A 17,124-nucleotide genomic window follows, 5' to 3' on the forward strand; every position below is an offset into this window, starting at 1 on the left:
CTGCATTTTTGGATCTTGAGATTCTCTATCAACTGCCGACTGGGTGACAGGCTGGATCTTGACTCTTGTAGTCCCCCCAGTGTTCGGCCAGCGAACGTGTGCCGGCCCTCAGCTCAGCTCTGGGTCGTCCACGACAGGCCCCTTTGCTCCAGGGGCGGCCGGGGAACATCTTGTTCTAGGGCACACATATGACCGGTCTTTATGGCTTTGTCAGTGTGTCTGGCCGACAGCCATGCCGATTAGCGGACGGTGGTTCTGTCTGAGATACCTCCAGCCGGTGGTCGCAGGACAGGTAAGTAGTGGCCCCTTGCTCAGGTAAGGTGGTATGGCTGTAAATTTTCCCCTGGGAGGTCGACTGAGGGTTTGCCCTGCTTTCCTCTCTCCCTTAATTCCTCTCCCTCCTTTCCCTTTGGGGTAGTGAGGGGGGGGGCTTTCTGGGGTCTCTTTATTACACCGGGGGCTGTGTGTGTTCACTGCATGGTCTTTTGCGGTGCAATTTGAGCTCATTCATTTTAAATGCTTGTAGTGCTGTTGACACCTTCTGTAGATCACAACTGCAGTGCATTTTGAATGTGGAAACCCACCTTCTGGTGTGAACAGACTTACCTGTAGGTACTTTGAATATATCTTAAACTGTGCAAAGAGATATTCAGAGTGCATACAGCCAATAAAATCACCGGCGCATGCTCTTTGAAGATCTAGCTTACAGTGCCTGGAAATTTTAGAGCCTGTAACCTAAACGGCACGCATGCGCAAGACTAACGTCATCTTGCCCCCGGCCACTCATGAGGCCGCAAACCCTGAGGGGAGATGTCAGCCCTCTCAGCAATGACATCATGGCCCTGGAGGGCTTTGTTCTGCCTGCAGTGCATAGTAGCGCATTATGACATTGCATTGCAGAGATATATATATATATATATATATATATATATATATATATATATATATATATATATATATATATATATATATATATATATATATATATATATATATATATATATATATGAGAGATGGAGGTATATAGATTTTTTTTTTTTTTTTTTTTTTTTTTTAAAGCAGCATTTATGAAGCATTTGGGTCAGGCATATGGCACTTAGGCTAGTACTTTTACTGTGTGTTGTTTTTAACCTATAGTTGGACATCCCTATGGTATACCAATTAACCTGCAGGTCAATTTAGCAATGTAAAGTGCTGTCTACGTGACATTTCCTATTCCTTTTTTTATTTTGATGGCTACATGTCTGTTTATTGAAGTGTGATTACTATTTTTTTTTTTCACATTTGAAATGTTCTTATGACTTGAGTGATCAAATTTTGAAATGCAATGTGTGTAAAGCAGGGGTCTCCAAACTTTCTAAACAAGGGGCCAGTTTACAGCCCTTCAGACATTGAGAGGGCCGGACTGTGGCCAGTGAGCATAGAAATGCCCAGGTGTCAGTGACAGGTATAGTGCCCCGTTGTTGGTGTCAGCGACAGAAATAGAACCTTGTATTGGTGGGAGGAATAGTTCCAAGGGCCAGATAAAAGCATGTAAAGGGCCACACCCGGCCCTTGGGCCGCAGTTTGGAGACCACTGGTGTAAAGAATAAACCTAAATGTCATAAATAATTCCAGGCAAATGTATGTTTTAGCAAAGTATTATAAAAATATAAGCATATCAATTGTTTTCACTGTTGGGCTGGTCAAAATAATACTCCTTTGTTGTTTTACTATGTCCTAGGAACACCACATCTTAATGGAAATGAAATCATTGTGGAGATCCAAGAGACTGTCTTTGTTTCAGATGGAGAAGGAGGCATGACTGTTCAAGGCTTTGCAGAAGATGGTGACTCTGTGGTGATTCAGGATGTAATTGAAGATGTAGTTATAGAAGATGTGCAATGCTCAGATCTTTTGGAGGGTGCTCGAGTGTCAGAAACTGTAATAATACCAGAGCAAGTCTTAGAGGATGATATTGACCCTGAAACTGAGGAACAGGAACTGGAAGAGGATGTCCTCTCTAACTGTGATGTACCAGACAGTGTTTTGGACTCTGACTTAGTTGAAAGTGACCTGACTGTCCCAGACACTGAAAGTATTGATCAGTCTGAGCATGTGGTTGGCGAGGAAATTGCAGATGATGGTCTCGGTGATGACATGATTTCCGAAGAGGTCTTAGTAGCTGATTGTGCGTCAGAGGCTGTGATTGATGCCAATGGGATTCAAGTACAAGGACCAGATGGGGAAGAAGTAAATTGTGACGACTACCTCATGATTTCATGTACGTTTTTATTGTGTTATGCATAATGATTATTTTGCTTTTTTTTTTAGACAAGCTGTGCTCCTAAATGAAGTCGCTTAGATTTTAGGGCTAAAGTTTATGGTTTAGTCCAGAATAATAGCAATATTGCTTTTGGTGAAGTAGATCAGCAGTTACACTCTAGTCTCCAATGACAATTTGTGTGTTGGCTTTTGTTGTAAGTAAAACTTGGTCAGCGTTGGGAAAAGGTTGCCCTAAATATTCTTTTATCTCTTTGTAATTTCACACAGTCTCAGGTGGGGGGAGGGGGTTCCATTCTGTTCCTCCCACTAGCAAAGAGCACATGACCAAATGCCTAGGTCTCAGACATGCAGCCAGTACTAAAAGAAGCCTGGAGCATTTTTTTCAAGAAGGAATTCTTCCAGCCCTTTTTACAGCATTTGAATTGTTATAACTTTGTTAGAAACACAATAGATCTAAAAGTTGCACCTGCTGAAATTAGTTGGGCAACATTGAACCTTTGTTCTTGGACCACCCTCAAATTAGAACTTATTAAAGAAACTGTACTTATGTTAACAGCTTACTGATATTCAGCCAGGAGTGAGTGTTTACAGAGTCAAGATGCAATAGTAGTTTAGGGATGTTTTAAGTCCACAATATTAATTCCCTGCAAGCAGGTCACTTATTTTTTTGCTTTTTCTTTAGTGGATGATGCAGAGAAAATTGATGAAGAGTGTGCCGAAGAAATTGCGATGGCAGGCGAGGTAGAGGGTGACCCCAGCAAGTTAGATGGATCGTGCCCAGAAGTTATCAAAGTTTACATATTTAAGGCTGATCCTGGTGAAGAAGACTTGGGTAAGCAACTCGTTCACAGAATATTTCATAAAATGCAGCCAGCCAATTCACTGTGCTCCTTTATTATACAGCCTGTATATTGGTATGATTGTTTTTTGATCTGTTTTTGTTTATATGAAAATAAAGAACTTACCTTAATGTCTGTGTATTTTTGCTGCCTTGCTTCTTATTTATGGCATAATTTGGCTGTAGTAAAAATAAATTGTTTGAATATTTTTCCTGCCAGGTGGCACTGTGGATATTGTTGAAAGCGAGTCGGAGAATGACCATGGAGAGGGACTTTTGGACCCACACACTGGAGGTCGGCTTCCTCGGGAGAAAATGGTTTATATGACTGTTAATGACTCCCAGAATGAAGACGATTTGGGTAAATTCTCAAGCATAACTGAGAAAAGTATAAAAATGTATGTCATTAAATTGTAGGTTCAGTAGGTAGGCATAACATCAGAATGATTTTTTTTTTTGTAGCACATTTATTGTTTAAAACATTCTTACATGCCAGACCATTTACAGTTAATGAGACTAGTTTCTTTATTGAGCTCATACAGACAGTAGGAAAACCCACTCCTTCAACCTCACTAAGGTTATGTGTACACAAGAAGCAAGTCTAATGCAGTATGCTTTTAAATGACACTTTCATTTGTAAAAAATATTGCAAAAAGGTGTACCTGTAAAATAAAACAAATACTTGCCTCCCATTTTTTAAATGAGCAGGGGGAGTGTGGATGTACTGGGTCCCTCACAGATCTTACTGGTTCCTCCTGCTGACCTCGGTCTGTACAGTAATCAGTGGAGGTCAATGGGAGGGACCAGTGCCAATCTGTGGAGGACCCAGAAGATTGACACTCTCAGAAATGTTTATCTTGCAGACTTGGAGGAAGATTTCTTCTGAGATCTAAGATTTTTGTGGAAAAAAAAAAAACGCCCTGCAAGACAAAGGCATAATGAGCTAGTGTGCATAGCATACTAGCTCATTATGTATTACCTCACATCGAAAACCCCCACAGCGGTCCACGTCTCCCCCTCCGGCCACCAACGTCGTCCCGGAGTTACTTGCAATGCCGTCACTCCCGCGCATGCTGCCGGTAACATCACGCAGACTGAAGCAACGAAACATAGGCGCCATTGCTTCAGTTTGCCCCAGTGCGCATGTGCTGAGGACATTGGCACATACAGGGGATGTCTCCTAAACCGTGTAGGTTTAGGAGATATCCTGGGTCGCTACATGTAAGCCTTAATATAGGCTTACCTGTAGCATAAAGTTGTTAAAAAGGGTTTACAAACGCTTTAAAAATACATGTTGAAAAGTAATAAAAACCGTTTATCCAAAACCCAACACCTTTTTATATATTTACTCTCAGAAACAGATGATTATTTCGTCATTTGTCACCCCACCTTTCTTTTCACATTCTGATACATTGTGTTTTAATCCACTGATCTAAAATCACTGATGTCAAGCAAAGGTTTTTTTTTTTTATGCTTTCCTAAATCCAGTCCCACTTTAACCTCCTGTTGCTAAATATAATTGGACTCTTCTCAACTGTCCGATCACTTTAGTGGCTTTGTTTGTGCTTTTAAAAAGTAAAGTAAAAAATTGCACTAGTCTTAAAATACATTGCAATATGCTTCAGTGTTTTTATTAAAGGAGAAGTTTATGGTCATAAAGAGAAAAAAAAATACAACCCCCCCCTAAACTCCAAAAAAGTTGACACTGTACATGGGGAAAAAAATGCAATGCAATTTGCAAATCTGAAACTCATATTTTATGCACAATAGAAGATGATAAAAAAAAATCTAATGTTTAAACAAATACACCATATTAAGGGGGGGGAAATTTAATTTTGAAATTGAAGGCAGAAACGTGTTTCAGTTGGGACAGGGCAACAAAAAGTGGGCAAAACCTAACCCTAATTCCCAAAAAGTTGGAATGGGGCTGTAGCATCCGCTCTTAACACTATGTAAATATCTGTGAGGAGACCCATTGCTGGAGTTTTAAGAGAGAGGACTGTTGTCCCATTCTTGCCCAAACATATTTTGCTCTAAAAACTGGATATTTCTTTCAGCATTGATGGTGCCTTTTCAGATGTGCAAACTGCCCATTCTATACACACTAATGCACCCGATACCATCAGAGATGCAGGCTTTCGAACCGAATGCGAAAAACAAGCCGGAAAAGTCCCTTTTCTCTTCCGTTCATGGACGAACACAGCAGCATTGACCTTAGGGTTATATATCCTTCCTTTTAGGAGAGACTTAGGCAGAAAAAACAGCACTTCAAGTGTTAATACTTCTTTCATTACATCACCTCCCAGGGGCGGGCCCCCCGAGTACATCCCACTCTCTGCATCATGCAGCCCCAGTTTTTTTCTGCCTAACGTTGGGAGAAGACATGGCTCCTCTGGGCCCATGTGCTCTGGAGGTTTTTAGGCGATTTTTTTTCGCTTTTATTTTGTTGTTCTTGCATTTTTTGGATCCTGGGATCTACAATCAACTGCCTGACTGGGTGACAGGCTGGATCCTTGTAGTCCCCCCATGTTCGGCCATCGAGCGTGTGCCGGCCTTTAGCTATGCGCTGGGCCGTCCATGACATTCCCCGTTGCTCCAGGGGTGGCCGGTGAGTGATATGCTCCAGGGCACACATATGACCGGTCTATGGCTGTGTCACAGTGTGCCGGGCCGACAGCCATGCCGTAAGCGGACGTTGGTTCTGTCTGGAATGCCTCCATCTGGTGGTCGCAGGACGGGTAAGTAGTATCCCCTTGCCTTGGCATGGTGGTTCGGCTGGTGCGTTCCTGGGGAGGTCGATCCAGGGTCCGCCCTGCTTTCCTCTCTCCCTCCTTCTCCGCTTTCTGGGTGGCGGCCGTGAGGGTGGGGGTCCCTGGGGGGCTCCGTTACTACCGGGGACTGTGCTGCTCTGGGGTGCTATTTTTTCTCTTTCGTTCATAGACGGACACAGCCTTCATTGACCTTAGGGTTATGCTTCTTCCTACCAGGAGATTTAGGCAGAATTCTACAGCACGCATAACCCACACCCTGCTCTAGCAGCCTCAGTTTGTTTTCTGCCTAACGACAAGAGAGTCAGGCTCTCTCTGGAGTTCCTGGACTCTGGAGTTTTTTCTTGCGATTTTTCTCGCTTTTTATTATTTTGTGCCTGCATTTTTGAATCCTGCGATTCTTCTATCAACAGCCGACTGGGTGACAGGCTGGGTCCTCGACCCTTGTAGTCCCCCCAGGTTCGGCCTTCGAGCGTGTGCCGGCCCTCAGCTCAGCTTTGGGACGTCCACGACAGGCCCCGTTGCTCCAGGGGCGGCCGGGGAACTTCGGTTCTAGGGCACACATATGACCGGTCTTTTATGGCCTTGTCACAGTGTGTCTGGCTGACAGCCATGCCGTTCGGACGTTGGTTCTGTCTGGGATACCTCCAGCCGGGTAGTCGCAGGACAGGTAAGTAGTGCCCCCTTACTCAGGTAAGTGGTCTGGCTGGAATGTTTCCCTTGGGAGGTCAACTGAGGGTTTTTTCCCTGCTTTCCTCTCTCCCTTATTCCTCTCCCTCCTTCCCTTTTGGGTGACGGCTGTGAGGGTTTTTTTTTTTTTCTGGGGCTCATGTCACTGGGCCCGGGTGTAGCAGGGGCTGTGTGTGTGTCACTGCAGGGGGCTGTGGTGTTCACTTCTGGGCCTTTGCAGTATGCTGTGAGGTGTTTCTGTGTGACAGTTGCTCACATTCGTGGCTCGGTGGAGGTCTCTCCTCTCCGACCGTTGGGGGAAGTGGTTTCCTTGGGGTACAAGATTGAGTTTCTCTCTCGTCTGCCAAAACAGGTTTTTTTCCCTCCGGTTCGCCGGTTGGCTCTGTCAGGGGCTGTCCAGGATCTTCTGGTCAGGGGAGTGCTTGTGCCAGTTCCCTCGTTGGAACGGTCTCTGGGTTTTTACTCCATTCTGTTTGTGTCACCACGGAGGATGGGGCCCGGTCGATCCTGGGCCTCAAGTCCCTCGTTTGTTTTGTCAAGGTGCAAACTTTCAGGTGGTGTCGATTCGCTTGGTAATAGCGGCACTCCATTCTGGCATCCTTGGATGTCATGAACGTGTACCTACATGTTCACGTATCCTCAAAGCACCAGAGATTCTGTGCTTTGCGGTCAGGGGGGACCATTTTCAATTGGTGTCCTTCCCATTCGGCGGGTTTTCGCCAAGGTGCTCGTCCCGATACTGGCCCGGCTGTGACGGCGGGGGTTTGTTATCATGGAATGTCGGGACGACATTCTCCTACGAGCTTCTTCGAGCTCTGCTTTGGTGGAGCCGTGTCTATCACGTGTCAGGCTCTCCGAGTGTTCGGCTGGTTTCTGGATTGTCCTGAAATCAGGGTTGATTCCGTCTCGGGGACTGGAATACCTGCGACTAGTCCTGGATTCTGCCGGGGCGGGAGTGTTTTTCTCCTAACGGGAAAAAAATTCAGACTCTATCTGCTGTGCAGCAGTTGCCGACCCAGAAATGGTCATCTCTGCGGTTCTGCTGGAATGTTCTGGGTCTGTTGGTTGCCTCTTTCGAGGCGGTTCCGTATGTCCAATTCCACGCCATAGAACTTTGGAGGGAGTTGCTGTCACGATGGGACTGGCTTCCGTCATCTCTGGATTACCAGATTCATTTAAATCATCTGATCATGTCTCCCCTGGTGTGGTGGCTGGCGTTTCCGGTGCTTCGGGCCGGGAAGTCGTTTTTTTCTGCAGGCCACTGGACCGTGGTCAGGACGGATGCCAGCCTCTCCGGGTTGGGGAGGGGCGCTTGGGACACCCAGTCAGCCCAGGGGCACTGGACTCAGGTGGAATCCTGCCTACTGATCAACGTTCTGGAGCTCCGAGCATTCAAGCTTTGCCTTGCCAGGTGGTTCCTGGATCTACGGGGCCGACAGGTCAGGATCCTGTCCGATGACGCCACGGCCGTGGCGTAGGTTGATCATCAGGGAGGCACACAGAGTTCTGTTGCAGCGACGGGGGTCGCGCACATCCTTTCGGTGGGCCGAAGGGTCCGTTCCGGCTCTGTCGGCCGTATACATTCCGGGGGTTCAGAATTGGCAAGAAGACTTCCTAAGTCGCACGACTCTGGATCCGGGGGAGTGGTCTCTCCACCCGGAGGTGTTTCAGAACCTGTGCCTAAAAATGGGGCACTCCAGACGTGGACCTTCTGGCGTCTCGTCTCAATCGGAAGGTGCCACGGTTCGTGGCCAGGTAAAAAGACCCGTGGGCGGACGCGTCAGACGTGTTGGTGGCTCCCTGGGGGTCATTATCACCTGATTTACGCCTTCCCTCCTCTAAGGCTCCTCCCTCGCCTGCTGCGCAGGGTGGATGCCGAAGGGATTCCAACAATCCTGGTCGCCCCAGACTGGCCACGTTGCTCTTGGTACGCGGACCTTGTACGTCTGGTGGCAGACGTCCCCTGGCGTCTACCCCTGAGGGAAGATCTCCTGTTTCAGGGTCTGATCTTCCATCCTGCTTTATGGTCACTGGCTTTAACGGCGTGGCTTTTGTGAGCCAGGTGCTGAAGGACCGGGGCCTGTCGGGCCGGTGATCTCTACCATGCTGCATGCACGGAAGTCCACTCCTAGGAAAATTGACCATCGTACATGGAAAGCATACATCTCTATGTGTGAGGAGATGAAGTGGCACCCCCGTACTTGTGTGGTGTCCCGGATCCTGCTGTTCCTGCAGCGGGGAGTGGACCAGGCTCTTGCCTTGAGCACGATCAAGAGTGAGATTTCTGCTCTGGCTGTTTACTTTCAGCGTCCCTTGGCGGCGCACTCCTTGATTCGCACGTTTGTGCAGGGGGTCCGCCATGTGGCCCCTCCGGTGCGCCCTCCACTGCCTTCATGGGACTTGAATTTGGTCCTCTCGCCGCTTCAGCATGCCCCCTTTGAGAACATTCGGGAGATCCCTTTGCTGACTCTGTCGCAGAAGGTGGTCTTTCTGGTAGCTATTACCTCGATCAGACGAGTGTCTGAACTGGCGGCCTTGTCTTGCAAGGCCCCCTACTTGGTCATCCATCAGGATAAGGCGGTGCTGCGCCCGCAGCCCTCTTTTTCTTCCGAAGGTCGTTTCGGCCTTTCACATTAACGAGGACATTGTTCTTCCATCCTTATGTCCTCAGCCGAAAAACCAGAAGGAGGCCACTTTACATTCTCTGGATGTGGTTCGGGCCCTTCGAGTTTACTTGTCGGCGACAGCTCCGTTCCGGAAGTCGAACTCGCTGTTCGTGTCTGTGTCCGGTCCCAGTAAGGGCCTGGCAGTCTCGTCGGCCACCATTTCCAGGTGGATCCGACAGGTTGTGCTTCAGGCCTATGCCCTGAAGGGGCGTGCGCCCCCTTTTCGGGTCACGGCGCATTCGACCAGGGCGATCGGGGCCTCTTGGGCTTTCCGACACCAAGCCTCTGTGTTACAGGTGTGTAAGGCTGCGACCTGGTCGTCGGTCCACACTTTTTCAAAGTTTTATAAGGTGGATGTGAGTGCATCTTCTGATGCCTCCTTCGGCCGCAGGGTGTTACAGGCGACAGTTTAAGGTTGGAGTTCCTCCATGGGGAAAAGACGTGTTTTTATTTGGGGTGTAACCTGTTTTTGCTGTGTTACTTTCCCACCCCTCAAATTTTTTGACACTGCTTGGGGACGTCCCTAAGGTCAATGAAGGCTGTGTCCGTCTATGAACGAAAGAGAAAATAGGATTTTTGTACTCGCTGTAAAATCCATTTCTCTGAGTTCATAGACGGACACAGCACCCACCCCTCCTTTTGTTTGTACTGCTTGTTACAAACTGAGGCTGCTAGAGCAGGGTGTGGGTTATGCCTGGGGGAGCCATGCCCCCTGGGAGGAGCGGCATGAAGGAAAGGTTTTAACACCTTGAGTGCTGTAGAATTCTGCCTAAATCTCCTGGTAGGAAGACGCATAACCCTAAGGTCAATGAAGGCTGTGTCAGTCTATGAACTCAGAGAAATGGATTTTACGGTGAGTACAAAAATCCTATTTTTCCTGTCCTGTATGATGCCTTGTGTGTTGGGGGGGGGGGGGGATGCAGGGTCTGGTGCCTTTACTGTGTTCTGCTGTGTTTGTCACTGTATTTTTAAAACGCGTGTATGGCCGCCATTTTGCCGGTGACGCGCCTCTATTGACTCGGCGGCCATTTTCTTGTAGCCAGCATGCTGTTTTTTCTGCATGTCGGCGGCCATCTTGGAAAACTTTCGGCCTCTAGTGACCAGAATAACGGCGCCAAATGCTCTAGTCCCGCCTACCAATCAATGTACTGGAGCTCCGAGCGGTCAAGTTGTCTCTCCAAGTGGTCTCTGGGTCTACAGGACCGACCGGTCAGGATCCAGTCCAACAACACCACGGCGGTGGAGTACGTCAATCATCAGGGGGGCACACGGAGCTCGGCTGCACGGGCCGAAAGGTACGTTCCGGCTCTGTCAGCTGTGTACATTCCGGGGGTGCTGAACTGGCAAGCCGACTACCTAAGTCGCCAAACGCTAGACCAAGGAGACTGGTTGCTCAACTCGGAGGTGTTTCAGAGTCTGTGCCAAAGATGGGGCACTCCAGACATGGACCTTCTGGCGTCCCGTCTCAATCGGAAGGTGCCACGGTTCGTGGCCAGGTCAAGAGATCCATGGGTGGACGTGTCAGACGCGTTGGTAGCACCATGGGGTCATTATCGCCTATTTTACGCCTTCCCTCCTCTGAAGCCTCTTCCTCGCCTGCTGCGCAGAGTGGAAGCCGAGAAGATACCAGCAATCCTGATCGCTCCGGATTGGCCGCGCCGTCCCTGGTACGCGGACCTGGTGCGTCTGGTGGCAGACGTCCCTTGGCCGTCTACCCCTGAGAGAAGATTTTCTGTCGCAGGGTCCGATCTTTCACCCTGCTTTACAGTCGCTGGCTTTAACGGCGTGGCTGTTGAGAGCCAGGTGCTGAAGGATCGAGGCCTGTCGGGCTTGGTGGTTTCTACCATGCTACGAGCACGGAAGTCTACTTCACGCAAGATTTACCATCGTACGTGGAAGGCCTACATCTCTGTGTGAAGAGATGAAATGGCACCCCCGTATATACGTGATGTCCCGGATTCTGCTTCTGCTTCAGCTCAGATTTCGGCTCTAGCTGTCTACTTTCAGCGACCCTTGGCGGCGCACTCCCTGGTGCGTATGTTTGTGCAGGGGGTTCGGCATGTGGCCCCTCCTGTGCGCCCTCCACTGCCTCAATGGGACTTGAATTTAGTCCTTTCGGTGCTTCAAGAGGCTCCGTTTGAGGACATTCGGAAGATTCCCTTGTTGAGTCTGTCCCAGAAGGTGTTTTTTCTGGTGGCAATTACCTCGTTCAGATGGGTATCTGAACTGGCGGCCTTGTCTTGCAAGGCTCCTTGCTTGGTCATCCATAATGATAAGGTGGTGCTGCGGCCGCAAACCGTCATTCCTTCCAAAGGTTGTTTGGGCTTTTCACATTGAGGACATTGTTTTGCCATCCTTATGTCCTCGGCCGAAAAACCCGAAGGAGGCCACTTTGCATTCCTTGGATGTGGTTCAGGCTCTACGGGTGTACTTGTCTGCTACGGCTCCGTTTCGGAAGTCGGACTCACTGTTCGTGTCGGTAACTGGTCCTAAAAAAGGTCTGGTGGTCTCGTCGGCCACCATTTCTAGGTGGATCAGACAGGTTGTGCTCCAGGCTTATGCCCTAAAGGGGCGGGCGCTTCCCTTTCAGGTTACGGCGCATTCGACCAGGGCGATTGGTGCCTCTTGGGCTTTCCGCAATCAAGCGTCTGTGTTACAGGTGTGTAAGGCAGCGGCCTGGTCGTCAATCCACACCACCTCAAAATTTTACAAGGTGGATGTGAGTGCATCTTCGGATGCCTCCTTTGGCCGCAAGGTTTTACAGGCAGCAGTTTAAGGTTGAAGTTCCTCCGTTGAGGAACTCTGGTTTGTTTGGGGTGAAGCTTGGTTTGCTGTGGGGTTTTTTTCCCACCCCTCGGAAAAAAATTGACACTGCTTGGGGACGTCCCTAAGGTCAATGCTGCTGTGTCTGTCCATGAACGGAAGAGAAAATAGGATTTTTGTACTCGCCGTAAAATCAATTTTTCTGAGTTCATGGACGGACACAGCACCCACCCCTCCTTTGTTCTGCTTGTTTACTAACTGGGGCTGCATGATCCATACAGTGGGATGTACCCGGGGGACCCGCCCCCTGGGAGGTGCTGTACTGAAAGAAGTGTTTTAAGACTTGAAGTGCTGTTTTTTCTGCCTAAGTCTCTCCTGAAAGGAAGGATATATAACCCTAAGGTCAATGCTGCTGTGTCCATCCATGAATTCAGAGAAATGGAATTTACAGTGAGTTCAAAAATCCTATTTTCTCATTAATCCTTATGATGCAGGATTTACATTTTCTCTGACCACAGAACAGTTTTCCACTTTGCAACTGCCCGTTTTAAATGAGCTTTGGCCCAGAGAAGATGGCCATGTTTCTGGATCATTTTCAGATATGGCTTCTTTGCATGATGGAGCTTTACTTTGAATTTTTGGATGACCATGATTTTTTGAAGTATTCATTAACCCATGCAGTGAAGTCCACCACAGATGTTTGTTTTTAATGCAGTGCCACCTGAGGGTCTAAAGATCAGAGACATCCAATATTGTGTTTCGGCCTTGTCCCTTGCACACAGATTTCTCCAGATTCTCAGAATCTCTTTTTTTTTTTTTTTTATAATCTGCACTGTAGATATTTGATATATTTTAAAATCTGCAATTTTACATTAAAGGGTCACTAAAGGAAAAATTGTTTTTTGCTAAATAGCTTCCTTTACCTTACTGCAGTCCTGGTTTCATGTCCTCATTTTTCGTTTTTTGCTCTGATGTTGCTGTCATTCTCCTGTTTTGGACACTTCCTGGTTGTCTGTTTCCTGATCACCACAGAGAGATTTTAGTTTTGTTTTCAAACCAATACTGCTCTATGGCACTGTCCAGCACAGATACAGCATAACATGCTAAATGAAACTAAATGCAAAATGCCGTACTTACCGTTGTAGAGATAGATGTTCTCCCGCCGCTTCCGGGTATGATCTTCGGGACTGGGCGTTCCTATTTGATTGACAGCCGTCCGACGGTCGCATACAGCGCGTCACCAGTTGCTGAAAGAAGCCGAACGTCGGTGCGGCTCTATACGGCGCATGCGCACCAACGTTCGGCTACTTTCGGAAAATCGTGACACGCTGTATGTGACGGTCGGAAGGCTATCAAATAGGAACGCCCAGTCCCGCAACCCATACCCGGAAGTGGCGGGAGAACATCTATCTCTACAACGGTAAGTACGGCATTGATTTTAAAAAAAATATCCATTTATGCTCCCCTTAATTAGCCTAAATCTAATATTAAAAATGTATATTTTAGGTGAACCTCCACTTTAAATGCCCTATTTATACCCAGTCATAATACTGACCTGTTGCCAATTAACCTAATATGTTGGAAATGTTCTTCTAGCTCTTCCATGTTGGTACCACTTGCTTTGCCTGTCCCAACTTTTTTGAGACGTATAGCTGCCATCAGTTTTAAAATGACCTTATTTTTTTCTTAACCACTTGAAGACCAAGCCTTTTCTGGCGCTTTTTGTTTACAAGTTTTTAAATCCAGTATTTTTTTGCTAGGAATTTATTTTTATTTAATTTTTTTTTTTTTATAGCAAACACCCTAGGGAATGAAATGGTGATCTTTGCCATTTATGTCACACTGTATTTAAAGTGGAGGTTCACCCGAAAAGTAGATTTTTAACATTAGATGGATGCTTATTTTGTCAAGGGGAATCGGGTAGTTTTTTTAAAATCGAAGCAGTACTTACCGTTTTAGTGCTTTGATTTTAAAAAAAACTACCAGCGCGCCCGCGATGACGACAGCAGAAGACAAGCAATCGCTCATCTTTCTGCTGCCCCCGCCGCCATCCCGGTTCCCTACTGCACTTGCGCGAGTAGCGCGGCGCTTTCCCAGTGGTCCCCACTGTCTCCTGGGACCAGTGTGTTTCCCAGAAGGCACCGGGGGGGGGGGGGTGGGAAGTGGAGTGACTCTCCCCGGAAGATGGTGCAAATGCCTGTATTATACAGGTATCTGCACCCCAACCCCCCCTGAAAGGTGCAAAATGTGACACCGAAGGGGGGTCCCGAAAGGCGGAAGTTCTATTTTTGAGTGGAACTCCACTTTAAAGTGGTTGTAAATGTTCTCCTATATCCAGTGAAGTGAACAGCCTCAGATGATACATGGAGCTAAAACCGATCTCCCTACATCATTTTTACATGTACATCTGCTGTCTTTCCCTTTCAGCGGGGGGTGGGGTGTCCCCTCCCACCACTTCTCTGAAAGCGATTCAGCAGGTAATAAGCTGCTCTCGGAGCCCTTTCATGAGAGAGCCATGGCTTCAACTATAACCCTGGTAATCCACTTGTAAACTGCAACGTATATATACGTATTGCAGGCGACAAGTGGTAGTAAAGCCAACCCTGTTTACTTATACCTACAGGTAAGCCTAATATAAGGCTTGCCTGTAGGTACAGTAAATATCTCTTAAACTTGCACCATTTTAGGAGATATTTACTATAGTAGTAGCTGGTGATGTCTATACAATATATACTAGCACATTATGCTATTATTTTGCAGGGGAAACTTTTTATTTTATTTTTTTGCGGCTTGCGACCGCTGTAAAGGTACATTTTCTCAGTCGAAACATTTGATATGTTTTATATTGTGAATAAAATATGGGTCTATAAAATTTTTGTACATCGATGCATTCTGCTGTTCTGTAGATTTTTACATTATTGCAGCTTTGTTGGATTTGGTGTTGTACATTCTCGCCTCTCTCCCACAGCATCCTGCTGATGCTGGCATTGTCCCATGTCCGCTCTAAAACCAAGAGCTAAGCTGGCTGATCACATGACTACCAATCGGGCTGTTCTTGGTCTATATTTCCAGTGGCACCTCCGTATGAGATTTCTGCCTTCCCCTCTGCTGCAGAGGTTTCCAACTTGAGCAAAAGACAAGGGGGGGTGGGCACAGCTGGCTCTCATCTGCATGCTGAGAGGCAGAGCCAACTGTCAAAACAGGCGGTGTTTGTTCCCAATAATATTGTCAGGCTCCTTTTTGACTGCAGCTTAACTGCTAGCGGTCAATAGCCCATTATCGACTGACTGTAAGTCACAGGAATACATTTGTAAATGTACTTCTGTGACTAAAAATATAGGCACACATCGTTTAGCTTTTACTTCTCTCAATATTTGCTTTGTAAAATTCAGTTGAAATGCATGGAAAAAAATCACTTTGAACACACACATCTGCAGTGGAATGCATCAAAATATATGAAAAACCTGCTTCTGGCTTGTGAACTTTTGAAGTGCAAGGACAAATAAGGAGTAGGAAAATCTTTGTATTTTGTTTATCGTTGCCTGTTTTTGGTAAAATAAGCATGGAATTTTCAATTCTTTGTTTTTGTTTACATAAATATTGCCTCAATGTAAACCTCAAAAAACATTGTTTCTTGCACAGACGTGGCAGAGATTGCTGATGAAGTGTATATGGAGGTTATTGTTGGAGAAGAGGATGCCTCAATAACTCACGATCATCAACTTGACGATGCTGAACTAAGCAAGACCTTTATGCCGGTCGCCTGGGCAGCAGCTTATGGTAAAGACTGTCGTCTATTGGTGTAATTAATATTTAAATGCAGTGTTTCATAGTGCACAAGTATGCTCAGCATATATTTTTTTGTTTGATAGTTATGTTAAAGTTTGGAGGCTCTAGGGCTGACAGAACAGTTGTAGTATTATCACCTTGTGTGGATAGGCCAGATTTCCCAACAAATGCAGCACATTTGACAGTATCACTACTTGTAGTGTAGAGGCACCCATGTCGGAAGGAATGGGCACATGTGATTGCTGGAAGTTCAAAATAAGATTAGCATTTCTAAATGTAAAGGATACTTCTATCACTGTATGTACTGGAGTTTAAAAATTGCCCTAGTCAGGGTGAACAGTCAGTGAGTAATGATTCTACAGATTATCTGCAGGACTCTTGCCTTTGATTTAAGACCATATTTATTTAAAGGCCAATTTGAAATGGAAAGATTTTATTTTTATGTCAATGAGAGATCTATATGTTTTTGAACCTCCACGCCTTGTTAATACATCCAATTCACCGACCAGCTATTTTCAATTCTTTTTTAGATATATAACAAAGTGGTCTTTCTCTTGATTAAAGCAGAGTTCCATCTATTTAAAAGTCAGCAGCTACAAAAAGTGTAGCTGTTGACTTTAAAAAAAAAAAGGGTGCTGAACTTCCTTTTGCCAGGAGAGGAAGTGGGAACTAAGTACCTGTGTACTTAACCACTTCAGCCCCGTACCATTTCGTTGGGCAAAAACCAGGCCACTTTTTGCGATTCGGTACTGCATCGTTTTAACTGACAATTGCAATCGTGCGACGTGTCTCCCAAACAAAATTGACATCCTTTTGGTTTGCGCAAAAGTTATAGCGTCTACAAAATAGGGGATAGATTTATGGCATTTTTATAAATATTTTTTTTTTACTAGTAATGGCAGCGATCAGCGTTTTTTCATAGTGACTGCGACATTATGGCGGACACTTTTGACACCGTTTTGGGACCATTGTAATCTTTACAGCGATCAGTGCTATAAAAATGCACTGATTATTGTAAACATGACACTCGCAGTGAAGAGGTTTGCCTGTAGGGGGCGCTGAAGCGGTTAAGAGTGATCTAGGGAGTGCTTCTAACTGTTAGGGGGCATGGCTTGCCATGACACATCACTGATCGCTGTTCCCGATGACGGGGAACAGACTATCTGTTACAGTGTCACTAGGCAGAACAGGGAGATGCATGTTTTTACACTTGCCTCTCCCCAATCTGCAGCTCTGTGACCCGATCGTGGGACACCGGCAGACATCGAGTCCGCGGGTCCTGCGAGCACGGTCATGCATGCGACCACACGGCCGGCAAATTAAAGGGGACGTATATTTATACGCC

The 17,124-nt window shown here is 46.6% G+C and overlaps 1 protein-coding gene across 3 annotated transcripts in view; it reads left to right on the forward strand.

Annotated features, from left to right (window-relative positions):
* The window catches only part of ZFX (zinc finger protein X-linked), a 52,774-nt gene that overhangs the window by 22,490 nt on the left and 13,160 nt on the right, over positions 1–17,124 (forward strand). For all 3 annotated transcript variants that reach the window (XM_040338269.1, XM_040338271.1, XM_040338272.1), the window contains 4 exons: positions 1,724–2,263; positions 2,948–3,097; positions 3,324–3,464; positions 15,633–15,770. In XM_040338269.1, coding sequence (XP_040194203.1) covers positions 1,724–2,263; positions 2,948–3,097; positions 3,324–3,464; positions 15,633–15,770 — 969 coding nt within the window. The remainder of the gene's footprint in view (positions 1–1,723; positions 2,264–2,947; positions 3,098–3,323; positions 3,465–15,632; positions 15,771–17,124) is intronic.

Source organism: Rana temporaria, chromosome 2 (assembly GCF_905171775.1).
Source record: "Rana temporaria chromosome 2, aRanTem1.1, whole genome shotgun sequence".
In the NCBI taxonomy this organism is placed as follows: Eukaryota; Metazoa; Chordata; class Amphibia; order Anura; family Ranidae; genus Rana; species Rana temporaria.